The sequence below is a fragment of the Astyanax mexicanus genome, chromosome 7, assembly GCF_023375975.1.
Source record: "Astyanax mexicanus isolate ESR-SI-001 chromosome 7, AstMex3_surface, whole genome shotgun sequence".
Classification (NCBI taxonomy): domain Eukaryota; kingdom Metazoa; phylum Chordata; class Actinopteri; order Characiformes; family Acestrorhamphidae; genus Astyanax; species Astyanax mexicanus.
Window position 1 is genome coordinate 45,885,624 of NC_064414.1, and position 16,638 is coordinate 45,902,261.

The 16,638-nt window shown below is 33.9% G+C and overlaps 1 protein-coding gene across 1 annotated transcript; it reads left to right on the forward strand.

Annotated features, from left to right (window-relative positions):
- The first annotated feature begins 1,743 nt into the window (after window positions 1-1,743).
- LOC103038152 (T-cell surface glycoprotein CD5) lies at window positions 1,744-12,093 on the forward strand. Its single transcript, XM_007229484.4, has 7 exons — window positions 1,744-1,829; window positions 5,128-5,182; window positions 8,337-8,726; window positions 8,825-8,938; window positions 9,789-9,839; window positions 10,005-10,070; window positions 10,817-12,093. Exons 1-7 carry the CDS (start codon window positions 1,812-1,814, stop codon window positions 10,873-10,875), a joined length of 753 nt encoding a protein of 250 aa, XP_007229546.3. The 5' UTR covers window positions 1,744-1,811; the 3' UTR covers window positions 10,876-12,093.
- Window positions 12,094-16,638: the final 4,545 nt, after the last annotated feature.

The following is a 16,638-nucleotide window of genomic DNA, read 5'->3' on the forward strand; positions in this document are numbered from 1 at the left end:
GGGGAATCCTCAAGCAGACGAAGGAGCGCAAAATGTCTAACATTCACCAGCTCTTTATTGTCATGGTGGAGGAATGGAAGAGGATTCCAGAAGTAATCTGTGCAGCTCTGGTCAGAGTTAAAGCATTGCTAGATATAATGGTGTGCAAACAAAGTAGTGACATCTTTTGTGTTGCCACATTAATGTCTAAACATTTTGTGTTTAGACATTAATGGTTGTGTGTTGAGTTATTTTCAAAGGTCAGTAAAGACAGATGACTGTACACTTACTTCTCTAAGTTTTATGCATTTCATTTTTATAGTGTTATCGCATTCCATGAAAAGATATAATAAAATATTTGCAGAAATGTGAGGGATGTACTCTCTTAGTCAACATATCTTACATAAACTAATCACATGCACAAAAAAAAAACAGGTCAAATGATCAGTAGGCAAAGGCCCCACATGAAGATAGAATTACCGAGTGAGGCACTGGTGGGGGATTTGTGCTTCATATCATAATTTGATGTGCTTGCAGAATTGTTTATTAAAGTGAATTCTGTAAATAATGCTCTCAACAGAGAGAAGAGTAGACCATCACAATGGCATGATTATGTAAATATAGCAATTCTCGCTCTGCCATCTTTCAGAAGCCTGAGTGAAATAGGGGTGTAAGAAAAAAAAAAAGTGTGTGTGTGTGTGTGTGTGCGTGTGGGTGTGCGCGCATGTGTGTGTGTACAGCTCTGGAAAAAAATAAGAGACCACTTAAAAATTGAACCAAATTGAAAACCTCTGGAATATAATCAAGAGGAAGATGGATGATCACAAGCCATCAAACCAAGCTGAACTGCCTGAATTTTTGCACCAGGAGTGGCATAAAGTTATCCAAAAGCAGTGTGTAAGACTGGTGGAGGAGAACATGCCAAGATGCATGGAAACTGTGATTAAAAACCAGGATTATTCCACCAAATATTGATTTCTGAACTCTTAAAACTTTATAAATATGAACTTGTTTTCTTTGCTTTATTTGAGGTCTGAAAGCTCTGCATTTTTTGTTATTTTAGCCATTTCTCATTATCTGCAAATAAAAGCTCTAAATGACAATATTTTTATTTGGAATTTGGGAGAAATGTTGTCCTAAGTTTATAGAATAAAACAACAATGTTTATTGTACTCAAATATATACTTATAAATAGCAAAATCAGAGAAACTGATTTAGAAACTGTCTCTTATTCTCTCTCTCTCTCTCTCTCTCTCTCTATATATATATATATATATATATATTATTTATTATATTTTTATATATATATATATATATATATATATATATATATTTTTTTTTCACCCCTATGTCATCAATATATTTATCACAATACATTGTGATATACTGAATCACAACCCCTGTACACATGTGACACATCTTGCATTGACAATTTCTTGCCAAAACACAGCACTAGAGTGGACTGGGTCATAGCAATGAAGAACAATAGTTAAACTCAGTTCAGACAATTACTCACTGCTTCACTTTCATCAGCGTCTCTCTGTCTCTCTGATTACGACGCTCTCCTCTGCTAACACCCACTTTTTCTACAGCCTGCACACTTTTCTGTGTGTTTTAGGTTTTTTTTTTCTCTCCGAGCTCCTTTGAAGTGAGGAAGCAGTGCAGTGTGCAGAGAGCAGCACCAGAGCCGTGGAGAGGCACAGTACGGAGGGAGAGATGATGATGAAGATGGGGGAGGAGAAATGAAGAAAGGATGGTTTTTACACCTCTGCCTGTTTCCTTTCATTTCATTTGTGTCATTTGTGTGTGTCGCAGGCTGTGAAAGCTCCTCCATGTGTTTTTCAGAGAAGGTAAGAAATGGATGGATTTGATATACAATATTTATGTATTTAATTCGGAGTCAGACAGAGCGTAGACCTGAGACTTACTCTTAATTAAGATGATTACTGTTCTAATATCTTTTAAGAACGTTTTTTTTTAAGCTGGGAAAATTTTATATGTTCCAGGGCAAAGTTTCGTCGGCCTCGGAGCAGCCGACTTGTAATTTTTCCACTAAACAGTTTTAGTTCTGTGACGTTGTTGAAAACTAAGGGAGTTTTTTGACTGTAAAGAACCGGGAACAGTCTTAAATCTTGCTTTATTTAAGCAGGCCTGTGTAGGCCAAGCTTAAGTCAAAACATGACCTCAACTGACCCTTCAGTGTCTTATTATCTCACTGTCTCAAACCGCTGGTACGCCTACGATTAATCAAAGTCAGGGCCTACAATAACTGTAATAGTCTGATCTAAAAAATGCAGCAAAGTAATCTGATCACACAGTTGAACGCTTTGAGGTAGATTGTATCTGTGGCTAGACTCAAAGAAAAAACAGAACAAGACTGTCACTTGGGTGGTACCCCTTTTGTCACTGAGGTGGTACCCTCAAGGGTATGTCTTCAGTACTGTTAGTTAAATGCATATTAGTATTATTACTTATTACTCAGTTTATTACTACTGTACTATATTTATTGAGTTATAATACTTATTTTATTACTATAGTGCTGTAGTCAGTATAGTATTATAGTGGTAGTTTTAGGTACTTTTACTGCGCACAGTTGGGCCTGAAGGATCTGTTGTGTGTTTGTACGGCATTTGCACTGTATGTATTTTGTACTACAAATACAGCTCTGAAAAAAAAAATAAGAGATCACTTCAGTTTCTGAATCAGTTTCTCTGATTTTGCTATTTATAGGTATATGTTTGAGTAAAATAAACATTGTTGTTTTATTATATAAACTACGGGCAACATTTCTCCTAAATTCCAAATAAAAATATTGTCATTTAGAGCATTTATTTGCAGAAAATGAGAAATGGCTGAAATAACAATAAAGATGCAGAGCTTTAAAACCTCAAATAATGCAACGAAAACAAGTTCATATTCATACAGTTTTAAAAGGTCTGAAATTAATATTTGATGGAATAACCCTGGTTTTTAATCACAGTTTTCATGCATTCTGGCATGATCTCCTCCACCAGTCTTACACACTGCTTTTGGATAACTTTATGCCTGCACTCCTGGTGCAAAAATCCAAGCAGTTTAGTTTGGTTTGATGGCTTGTGATCATCCATCTTCCTTTTGATTATATTCCAGAGGTTTTCAATTTAGTAAAATTAAGAAAACTTATACTTTTTTAGTGGTCTCTTATTTTTTTCCAGAGCTGTATGTGCATGTATGGTATATTTTTTCTGACAGTGTATGTTGTGCAAAGGGCAAAGGTTCTATATATAGTAATTAATGTTTTACCCTGTCTAGCTTCTGAGCACTTCTTTTGTTTCATACATTATAGAGGACCTAAATATGTGAGAATCATTTTATTGTCCAAAATAAACAAAAAGAGACATATATCTACAAAATTATCCACTAAAAACGAGTCAATATGAGATGCATCTTATCTAAAGAACCTTCCTCTTGGTAATGAACCGAGGCCGTAGTTATAAATTAAACCTAATTGGGTGGACCAAATCTATCGGTGGAAAGTTTTTTTTTTTTTATTACAGTAATAAGGAATTATTAAAGTCTAGCCATAAAGTACATACATTTGTTTGCATCAAAACAACACAAAAAGACAAAGAAATAAAGTGTCATCTGCTATTATTCCACATCTATTTACAGAAATATACTAGAAAAACTTTTCACAATTGTAATTGTATTTTGCCTGTAAAGTAACCATTTTTTGAGATAATGGTTTACTTTAGGAGAAGTATATAATATACTCTTAAAAATAAAGGTGCTACAAAGAGTGATTTCAGCGGTGCCACAGAAGAACCACTTCTGGTTCCATAGAGAGCTTTTTTTGTTAAAGAGCATTTGCATTAAATATTTAAAGGTTCTTCACGTTCCTCTTTAATATTATTTATTAACACAACAAGAGTTTCAGTGCATGATGCATTGGTGTTAACGTTACCCTTTCATGTTAATCAGAGATGTAAGCTTGCTGCAGAGAGATGAGTGAAGTGCACGTATGGTGTGGTGCAGTGGTGATACGAAGTTACAGTAATACGTGCCCTATAAACAAACCAAATAGGAACTGTTTAGTTGCTTAATTTAACACTAAACGTGGCATGTGCAAAAATAATGTTAATGTTAAATGTACAGTTCAGTTTAGTTTAAAATGAACAGAAAATATATTTTATGTTATCTTAAAGTAAATATAAAACTAATAATAATAATAATAATAAAGTAAATTACTAAAGCCATTTGAACGTGAGCACACAAACGTTGCACTGGGAAGACTGCACACAGCTAGTGAGAGGAGTATTTTGGAGTGGATGTGTCTAATCACGGCCTAGCTTAAAACCTTTATTTAGTTCTTCAGACTCATACCTGTCTTATAAAGACATGGTTATTATTGAAGACAGATGTGTTTTTTTTTCTTTGATATAACTTACAGAACCATTTGTAACACCTTTACTTTTCTTTATCATACTTTTAACATAATTTCTTGAATAGTTCTGCTGGTCCAGACTGCTTCGATATTCTAATGATGCAGAAAATATATTCTTTTATTTTTATTGTTTTGGATCTTTTTTGGAAGTGATTTTGTAAAGATTGTTGTCACTGGAAAGGGTGTATGATAATTCCAGAATCATATAAGCATCAGCAGACAAATCAGATAAATCAGACAGATCTGATAGATGTTTAATTGGACTGATATCTCACAGATATTTGATGGGCATATTTTCTCAGAAGCATCTTACTGTTCTTACTTAATGATCTTGCTGATCATTTTAGATGGTAACGAAAGTGTTCAATTTGATGTACGCCCAACCATTTAAGAATTATCTTCGTGCTCTCTAAGATGCTCTCAGGAAACCCAGCCCTTGTTCATGTGATGGCGGGTAATACTGCACTAAAATATCTGCATTTTTTGTTCTTTTTATTAATTTTACCTAATTTGTATCCCTACAAAAAAAAGAATGCTTTTCTGTAATAATGCTGCTGATACAGGTTGATTTAGTTCTACTATAATACTGTATATAAATGTTTATATACACAGTAAAAATGCCAAATATCGCTATGACTCCTGAATTCCTATATCAGCGTACCCCTACTCACTGGAAAAGCTTTGAGTATAAAAGCAGTATTCTTATTTCTATCTTCTATCTTCAGTTACTGATGGAACGCATTCTGCTGTTGGCAATCCTGCCCGGTCTTCTACTAGCTGGTGAGTAGTCTCTGTTTTAGCAGGTCACGCCACCTTAAGGCCGGACAATATCTCAAAATAATCGTATTTATATAAATATATATTGTGATTGTAAAATGTTTCAGTAATGGCAATATTATTATTATTTTTAAACGTTTCAGATATTTTAATAAACACTATTTACAGCATCTGTCACACTGACTGATGTTTATTACATAGAGAGCGGATTACATAAATTTAGCGTTTTTTTATTAGCCATTTTTGGCAAATCTGTGGCCTTTAATTCAATAAATGATTCATATCAATATCAGAATTTCATTGCATCAGCCGTAATTTTTGGCTATAGATCACAGCCTTATGCGGCTCAAGCATTAGCCTTGAAATTTACTGTCCTCAATTGAATCCATTACGTATTCAAAAACCAGAACACCAAATTTTAGTCATTTCACTTTTTGATATAATATAATAGTTTGTTTACTGGATTTGCTTGAATTTGAGAAGCTCTTCATGTCATTAGATCTCAGCAGCCTCAGGCGTTCACAGACAGAGACCTTAATCTTGAGTTGTTTGTTTTTTCTTTTGATTGTTCATTTTATAATAGCTACGCTTTTCAGTCTTAGCAAAAAGGTTACTTGAGACAATAGTAGATTAATTTGGAAGCCATATAAAACAACATTTTTACCACAGCGAAGAACCTTTTAACTAGTATACAGTTGAAAAATGGTTGTAGGTATTGTGCCTTTACTAAAGAATCCTTTAAGCAAATGTTATATACAAATATGAAGTTGCGATACTAATTTACTTCAATTATCACATTTGGATTCATAAGGAACCATTTAAATAGATAGTTCTTTAAAGAAGTCTTTTAAAAACATTTTAGTATTCAGAGAATCTTCGTGTATCATAGTTTTTTACCAATTGCAGATTTGCAGTCCATGAGCCTGCTGTCCGTGCCATAAATAAAGTTATATTTTAAAAGTGTAGGTTAGACCCAAAATTAGATATTCAAGTTGACAGTCCTGATTCACACTGTTTCAACTGTACTTTTTGTTTTACTTTAAATCATCATATTGTAAAATCCTGCATCACACTGATATTATTTAATCTAAAGACAGTGAAATTGAAGATGTTCACATAGTTACAGAGCAGTCCTTTTACTAAAATGACTATTATGTTTAAAACTGCTATACTAAAGCTGATGGGCTTTATTCTGTTGTGTTATCTATTATAGATTACAGATCTTATAACTATTTAAACCAGATATTCTAGTTTTGTCAATGAATTAAGTACAAATATTCATGAAATCAGTTGTAAATTAAGTGATCTGACGATGGGATAGGTTGGCATCTATTCCATTCAGAGCCAGTGCTTTCTGTCAGACCCGGCTCTCACACCTGTACATTCACTGCAGAGATCAGCTTTCTGCTGAGAGATTGTCTGTTAATATATGAATTGTTACATTATTCATCAGCCCGTTGATTGTCTAAAATATGATTTGCAAAGTTTAAAATGTTCTCAATTTCAAAATGCCTCACTGCATAACAGTTGCATAAAGGTTTATTATGCTTATTACATACTAAGGCATATCATTACCAACTACAGAGTTTTCTGTACAAACTGTTCTTTGGTTATAGAAGTGTGTAATTACACTTTTAGCCCGGTGGCAAACCAATGGCCTATTAAGGGGTTAACAACACTAGTAATGTATTACTATAATACACTAAAATTATAAATCTTTAAATCTACAGTCAGATTAAACTAACAAATGCTTCAAAATGATCCATAAAAGACTCTTAAAAGACGCTTTGTTGTTTTGTGGCAAATGAATGCAATTAATTCATTGCTTGCTTTATTAGAAAGATACCAGTTATACATTTTAGAGGCTGTCAGCAGAATCATCGTAAAGTGAAAATATAGTTGTATCACCCTTTTTTATTACTTCACTATCACTATTTTAGTGTATAAGACCATTAATTCATTTTAATTACAACCTGTATCGTATTATAATAGCCACTTTTTCTTGGCACTGGCTCTTTTCAAGATTTCTTTATTACGAAAATAGTTAGATTATTTATTTATTATAATTTTTAGGTTATTTACATACTGACCCATGAAATAACGGTAGAAGTAGTGGTTCAGACGGTCCTGCGGGAACAAATGTTTTGTTTTGTTAGAATGTTTCTTCTGTTTTAAAAAACATTTATTAACCAAACATTCTTAATTAAGGGTTTTTAATGGTTTTATGGTCAAAGGAAATGTCCTATACAGAACCATAAGTTCTTGTTTAAATGGTTATTTAGCTGGTAAAAGGGTTATCTGCTATGATGAAAAAACATGTTGTTAATAGTTCTTTATAAAACCTTCAAAAATGGTTTTAAAGCATCAAAAAGTCAAAGACCTCCAAAAACAAAAAAGCAAGCAAGACAGAAAAGAAAAGAAAAAAATCTAAAGAAGTAGGCGAATGTGTTTAGGTGCAGACTGAAGAAAGAGCAAGGGTGCACATGAGGATCGGAACAAAGCCACAGATATCACCTCTGACTTTTTGTGGCATGACACAGCTTTACAAAGAGCTATCATGTCATGAGTGTAAATTCTGTTTCCCACGCAGACTTGTGAAATTAAATTGACTTAAAAAGTTATTATTTAATGGTATTCTATATTGTAGTACTCAGTCACTGCTTTTAGTAACAGCACCTGATTGCCATATAACACTTCCTCTATTAGAACTTTCTTTTTTTTAGTGTCCTTTCACGGTATATAAGATTTCATAACAAAAAGAAAAACGTAATTGCTTATTTTGGATATTACGTGCTGCATCGGTGGTTCGATGAAAATTCCTCACTGTCATCTTTCACAAAACATTTTTACAAAAGAAGAAATTAACCTTCTTAATGTCCAATTGATGTAAATGTGATTTTATTTCAAGATATTTAGAGCATTTCTATTGGTCCATTCATTACACGAGTTTAAAACAAAGTAAAAAAAAACATCTACAGTAAATAATGTTTTTTGTATTATAGAGATGATATGTTTTATAATGCAGTGTTTAACAGTGCATGTTAAAGCTCATTGTTATGCATAGTAATATATAATGTAATTAATGCTATAAATGTAATTAACTATTTTACCCCTTAACCAGACTTAATGACCCATCTGTTTCTGCTTTCTGCTCCAGACCCTGCTAACTTTACAGCTCCAAACACCACTTTAACTGTTCCTAAGACACCTCACACAGCAAGCTCAGCACATGAGAACATAAGAATCACGACACCCACCACTACAAAGCTCCCACCTGAACTGTTCAGGCTGAAGGTGTACTGGGACAAAAAAAATGTGTGCCAGGGCAAAATAGTCCATGTTACTGGTAAAAGAAAGACTAAGGGTCTTTGTGCCAACCCTGTGTTACGGAAACTCAGCATGGAGCTGTGTGAGGAGAGAAGATGTGGAAAGTTCCTGGAGTTTTCTTACGATTTGACTGCTGATCATAACGGTCCCATGATCAACGATAACCTAATACTTGGGAGCTCTCAAGGGTGCGAGATTGTATCCAATATAATCTGTGAAGGTAATTTACACATATGTAATACATCTGCAGTGAAATTAATCATATTCAAGTGCTGTGCTTATTTAACTAAGAACTAAACATCACCATCTCTTCTACAGGCAACAATGAACTGCTGACCTATAAGGTAATAACAGGCCTGCTGCTGGTGCTGATTCTGGCTGTCCTCCTCTTTCGATTTGCACGACCGGCGTACAACGCTTTCCGCAAGAGATGTGAGTCACAGACGAGAACTTTTACACAGTTTACACACTGCAAATCCACGATCAGGGTTTTAACCCTCCTATTATGTTCATTTGTCAGGAACGGCAATGGTTTTCCAGTGTCAATTTGAACCGGTGCATGTTTAATTATCCAAAAGATGTCTGAAACCCCCAAAAAATCTAATTAGCAGTGTGAATATTTTATTACTAACTCCATTGCTAATTATTCTATCAATATTTAGTGCAATGGTGTTCCTTGCCTCTAACACGTAATGGGTTAGTTAGGATAATTCACTCGTTTTCAAAATAAAATACATGTTCAAACTTTTTTAACTTTTAAAGGCCAATATATAAAACAAAAGTTTTAAATAATATTGAAACATAATATTGCAATTTTTTTTAGTTTTTGTTTTTGCATTGGGTGGTTGCAAATATGTGACATGAACTGTTTTCATATTATATGTTGATTACACTAATTAAGGCAAGCAGAAGAAGTTTCATACTAAAAAAATACTTTTAACTATTTTTCCTACATCTTTAAACTTCAAAACGGGTCATATTGACCCAGAACTTTGATTTCCCCAGAGCACAGCAGCTTAATAGACCTGGTACTGTGCTGTCCTGGGTTCTGTTGGTGACATCCCGCCTAAAAAAAACAAGTCTTTTCCTCGATTTAATAAGCGATGGGAATGAGATACTTACGTAAGTGGAGGGCATGATTTAGAACAGGATCTCCTCCCACACCTTACTACTATTATTTCTTATTATGTCATGTCACCAGCAGTCAAACAAGTCTCAGGTGTTGTACGGCAGGGTTCGTATGTGTGGTTTACTGTGAACATCTCTGTTTCATTTACTGCAGTTTCCAAGAAGCATCAGAATCGATGGATCGGCCCGACGCAGAGTCAGAGTGGTGAGTCATTTCTCTCTATCTGTGCTATTTGCTGCGAACATATATTTGCACACACACACACGCACACACACACACAAACAAACACACACACACAAACACATGCATGCACATTTTTGCAGAGGTTTAGGAAAGAGGATGCGACTAATCAATTTCTGTAATTTTTAGTGTCCTATCACAGAGGCCAGGGTCTTCATCTAAAGGCCGATACAGGCAAAAGACAATCTTATCCTGGTGAGTGCACACACACACACGCACACACACACACACACACACACACATACAGACTTGTCCTTAAAACCTCCAGCACCAGCACCAATTAGTTTCATAGCCTTAATTAAACATTTATGATAGATAAAAAAATCACTAATAGCAGTTACTGAAATAAGCATTTATAGTTACTGGATCATCTGTAGTAGTTAGTGGCTCATTCATAATAGTTACTGGATCATTTATAGTGATTACTGAACCATTTATATTTAATACTGAACTATTTATAGCAATTATTGAATTATACATAATAGTTACTGAATTATTTATATTAGCTCTTGTATAATTAATAGCAGTTTCCAAATCATTTATATAGTTACTAAATAATTTATAGTAGTTCCCAATTCTTTCATAATAATTACTAAATAATTTGTAATACAGATATCAAATCATTTACAGCTGTTAACGCACATTTGTAGCTGTTCCCGAATCATCAATTACTGAATTATTAGTAGCATAAAATTGGAAAAAGCTGACACTGTAAAGCTGCTTCTTCCTTGATCCAACAAGTCTTAAAATATTAAAAGATTTGCATGAAATAAGTATCGTATATCTGCTACATAGGTAATGTGAAATGAGTACAATACATATATAGTACAATACATTTCCTATAGTATATGCAGCAAAACAGTGGTAGCATGATGTGATTAATATAATTAATATATAATTTGACAGCACTTTAATGTATTTTGCTTGTCATGTGTTGCCAGGTTTGGAGATACCTTCATCAAACAGGAACAGTGAATACGACTCGTACAGCTACACTTAATCACCCCTCGGCTTGCGGGATCACAGCGCGGGAGCAGCAGCGGGCTTTGATTTGTGTAAACGATCACATGAAGGTTTTTTTTCCTTTCCACACATATGACCTATAGCTCTGTGCTGTTGTGCTCAGTGGAATCGAGGCAAGAAAAAAAAAATTACGTCAACGCAAAACAATTGAAACGATCTAAAATATTACAATTGTGCAAACTGACAAATAACAAGTTTTGGGAGTTAGTGAGGGTGTTACCCCACACTTATCTGTTCATCTGTTCCATCACAAATCTGCAAATCTCTGTAGTAAACAAGTGTCAGAAAGCAAGGTAAACAATGTTGCTTATTTATTTATTTGCTTGATTGCTTAATAAGAGATTTATACCAGCAAGTGCTTTACCAAACAGGATTTCTTGTAAATGTGCTGTATATTATAATATTTAGGTCTCTGAGTGAAGACGTTGCAGTAAAGTCACCAGCAAAACTGTAATGGAAATATAAAATTACATAGTATTATCTGTAAAAATGAATAGAACAAACAGCTTTTGTTATATAATAAGAAACTGAGAAAAATGTATTAAAGGAGTGAGATAATGTGATAATTAGCGTCCATTCAATCAGTGACATGTTACTATGCTATTTATGCTGTTACTATATTGTTACTGTCCTGCAAAAACCTTGAATTCTAAATGTTGCCACTTTTTACTTTTTGGCAATGTAAATCTGGAAGTTGTTCTTTACATTGTATCAAAAGTTAATCTTTTTATATCAACTCCTATTGAAACTGAAGACTTTTCCTTCCTATTCTAAAGGGCTATCTTGGAAATACATGGTTTTTGTGTGACAGCGACACCATGCTTGTTGTTTTTTTTATTTTTTATTACTAGTATCCTGCCTACAATTTAATCTTAAAGATGAGCCTGTTTAATAGGAGAGACCAGAGATGCTCCTAGTGGACAGTTGTACCTTAGGTGCAGAAAGCTTGTTGTTTTGTAAAGTTTCAGAAACTGTTTTGTATATGAAGTGTGTCTACACTGGCTTTTTACTGGCATGTTCTGCAGTCTATTAAGCTTATTGTGTGTTAATAATAACAATAATAAGAGAATGCTCTTTTTTACTCATGATTTCTGTTTCTGATCTTTGGAATTCCTATGCAACAGTAGGTTTAGACGAGGTTTTACTGCTACTTTTCTTTAAAGCAAATCTTTAATAATAAAACTTGTTGCAGAAATTCAGTGTTGGAGTCTGATTGCTGCTGAATGCTCTGGGAGGGGCAGAGTGGGAGGGAAAGTGCAGGTGACGGTGGGAGTTTGGCAGAGGGGGGATATGATGTGAAAATAATGTGAATGCGACGTGAATGAGATGTAGATGCACGGCTCTGCAGCACCGTGGTTTCCTGTCGCGTTTGGACTCACTTCCTGTTTGTGTTATTTCTGTCGCTCACGCTCTTTTACTGCCCTAAAAATACTGCAGCATCTCCCTGTCAGCTGCTTCCCCCCCCGATACTCCTACGGGTCTCACTGCTGTTACTTTTTCTGGAATCATGATATAGATTTCCACCTAATTTTTGATCAGTTTTTTTATTTATTTTTTTATTCAGCCAAGCTTTTTCTGCTCTCATCTCCCACATTTGAACTGAATGCAGTGAAACAGCTTAAAATATCAAGTCTCACTAACGGAGCTTCAGTTAACATCACAGATAAATGTAGCAGTAAAAGAGACATTCAGAAACACGCGATGGTTGATGATACTATGTGTGCATGTATTTTTTTATTTATGAGCTTATATTTGTAAGCCTTGGTGTGTTTTCCAGTGCATGCAATATATATATATTTCAGATCCTCAGAGAGTTCTTTGCCATGAGGTGCCATGTTAAAATTCCAGTGGCCAATATGAGACAGTATGAAAGCGATAACACCAAATTTAACAGGCCTGCTCCTCATTCACACCTGAGATCTTGTAATACAAACGAGAGATACTGTTATATACTGTTATATACTATATATATATATATATATATATATATATATATATAGTATATAACAGTATATAACAGTTATATACTATAGAGTTATAATATATATAGCTCTGATAGCTATATAATATATATAGCTCTGAAAAAAAAATAAAAGACCACTTCAATTTCTGAATAAGTTTCTCTGATTTTGCTATTTATAGGTACATGTTTGAGTAAAATGAACATCGTTGTTTTAATTTTATAAACTACAGACAACAGTTCTCCAAAATAAAAAAAAAAATACATTGTCATTTAGAGCATAAAGCTTTAAGAGTTCCGAAATCAATATTTGGTGGAATAAATCTGTTTTTTAATCACAATTTTCAAGCATCTTGGCATGTTCTCCTCCACCAGTCTTACACACTGCTTCTGGATAACTTTATGCCACTCCTGGTACAAAAATTCAAGCAGTTTAGTTTGGTTTGATGGCTTGTGATCATCCATCGTCCTCTTGATTATATTCTAGAAGTTTTCAGTTTGGTAAAATTAAAGAAACTTATCATTTTTAAGAGGTCTCTTATTTTTTTCCAGAGCTGTGTTTGTTTTTGTGTGTGTGTATGTGACAGACAGACAGAGGTTGGGGGTGGTTTGGTAAGTGCAGTGTCATTCTCATCCTCAGGTCAGAGATAGGGATTAACTCTGTAGTTTGAATGAGGTTCAAGCAGGGAACAATGACAGCTGACAACAGATTACTTGTACAGATTAGCACAGCGAGAGAGAGAGCAAATTCCTCCATCCTTCCATCATCCGGCCCTGCCAGCCGCACACTCGATTCACAGAAATCACACTCTCACATCTGTACAAAACATGCACACATCCCCACATACAGTATACTCATGCCTTAGTATCTCTCTACACTGGTAATAATAATAATAATATATCTAAAACTAACTTATTTTTCGTTATCTTACATACACTATAATATAGTTCAAGGTACTTTATAATGAGGACAAATTATTTTATTATTCTGTTTTTATAATAACAGGTTGAGGTTGAATTATATGATTCTGATAATAACAGAAACTAAAACAAAAATTAAAGCTTAAATAAGAAATACAGTATTTGTAGCAGAAGGTTTCTCAGAAGGACAAACAAAGAATGAGGTGTAAATTCCGATAATACCAGTAAAAAGTTTACCACTTCTCATTCAGCGTTTTTAATTTATTTTTATTATTAACTACACAGTACATTAATATTGACATCAAAACTAGGAAGAAAAACATATGGGTTTGTAGTAAACAGTGTTAACCCCAGAATATTTTATAATGGAGAATCTTAAAAATAGACAAAATTTGCTGTGTTGCAGCTTTGCACTCACTTGTTATTCTCTAAGTCACCTTCAGGATATACAACCTTCAATTTTGTTTTCGAATATTTTTCCAGATGTGAATAGCTCCACTTTTTCGTGTTGCATTGCATAGTGAGATAATACTGTCTATTGTAATAGGCGTGGGACAATTGATATTGCGGTATATATTATTAAAAAAATTTGTTTGTGCTACATTATTAATATTTGGTGTCAAATATAATTTTTTATAGAATTAAAGTTTTTTATCCTCTTCAGTAAAACAGATGCTGTGAAGTATTGCAGAAAATCGTCTTGCGGTATGTCGAGTTATCACAGTATTTTGATCTTGACGTTATCGTGGGCAATATATTGTAAAAAATACTCTGAGATGCCCTGTGATTGCCACTCTTACATGGTAACCACACTCAAAAAAAACAGATTCTGAGTATGCAGAGTATGCAATTCTGACACTTTACCAATATACTACATTGTTCTACATTGTTTCCTGTGATTTTTATGGTGCCAAAATGAGGAAGTATGAGTGTGTAAAGCACATAAGGGTACATGTAGGGAAAGAAATAAGGCTGAGACATCTGTATTAGAAGTGTGTGTGTGTGTGTGTGTGTGGGTGATAGTGGGCGGGTGGCTGATTGTAATATTAGTGGCGGGATGCTTTGTGCAATTTAATGCTATAGGTTTAGGCTAAGCTCTTTGTGCTGCATTGTCTCTAAGCTCCTTCTGCTATTACAACTATCAGTGTGCTGAACTGTGTCAGAGAACGTCAGATAAACTCAGATTTAATGGAATATTCCGACTTCCACATCCCTCCCTTTCTACACCCCTCCCTCCTCAGCAGTGTTGGGCACGTTACTTTGAAAAAGTAATTAGTTATAGTTACTAGTTACTTCTCCAAAAAAGTAACTGAGTTACTAACGGAGTTATTCCACTATAAAAGTAACTAGTTACCAGTAAAAGTAACTATTGCGTTACTTCGCCCTGTAAAAATAAATAAATAAAGAATAAATAAAGAAAATAAATGATGTAATTACTATTATTATTAGAAAAATAACAAACAAAAATAAACCCAAAATGTTGACAAAAATATAGTCTAACGAATAAAAAAAAATAAGAAACGAAAAACTCCACAGGACCAAAGAAAATTACTAAGACATGTAATACTGAAAAAAAACCGGAAAAAACAAATACACGTCTGGGGATAAAAATTAAACAAACCAAACCACACTCAAAGAAATAAATGTATATATAAACAAAACAAAAGAATGGACAAAAACAACAATCCGTTAAAAAAAACTCATTTAAATCCATTAAAAAACTCATTTAAAACAATCACAGGCTTTTTGCGCAGAATAATAAAAGTTTCGGTTAGTTTCAGTTTCAAATCATGAAAACAGCTCACCAAAACCTCAACCTATCCTTTATATTTGACAATATTTGATTAACTTACAGGTCCTTACTTATTTTTATTTAACTGAGCTGAGTTGTAAATTATTTATAGCCTCGCGCTGAATTCAGCTCCGCGCTGCAAAAGAGAGAGAGAGAGAGAGAGAGAGAGAGAGAGAGAGAGAGAGAGAGAGAGGCGCAGCGCATTTTGCCTGATTTCTCTTTATTAATTAACATTATTAAAGTACATTTGTTGGCTTTAGTAAGTTTAATAACATTAATTTTAGTATACTTGTCAGATCTTATTTATAAAAACTTTTTTTAGAAGACAGAGGTTATTCTGCGCGCAATGCCGCGCCGCTGCGCCAAGCACCACTTTGCGTGCCTGACATTTCAGAGCGCTGGACGAGATTTTAATTCATGAATTAATATATTTAATATTTTAATAAATTTGCCCTGGTGATAAGAAACGAATGCTAACATATAGCGTTATATTTCTGTGTATTTCAAATGTTTTAAGTTTTATATAATTGACGGGCAGCACCACGCGCCAGATTGACAATGTGCTTTGTTTTTCAGATATAAAAGTGAAATTCAGTTAAATAATAGCAAAGTTAACTAAAATAAATTTATGTTCAGTCAAAGTTATTTTCTCTTTTAATTTTCCATTTCAAAACTCCAGCATTTGAGTGAGAATAGCATCTGTTGAAATTTTTAAACAGCAGAATGCCTAGTTATTTAGTCTGTGTACTAAACATAAATATAAATCCTTATAACTGACAGAAATAAATATAACTAATAATAATTTATAGTTACAGTGCAGATTTTTAAGTATATATATTTTTTCATAGTTGATTGCTGAAGGCTCTGGGTGTGGTTTATTTTTATGTGGTAAAGATGTGATGGTATGGAGTATTTTGGAGCGCAGTGTGAGCAATCGCGCTAAGCTTTTTTCCGCCGCCAAGATAAAAACACTCCAGAAATTTACCTCAACACACATCATTTCCAGACCACCACGCCCATCGTTGTTAATATATTCCAAAGTCCAACCCTATTTTAAGGACGCGTGC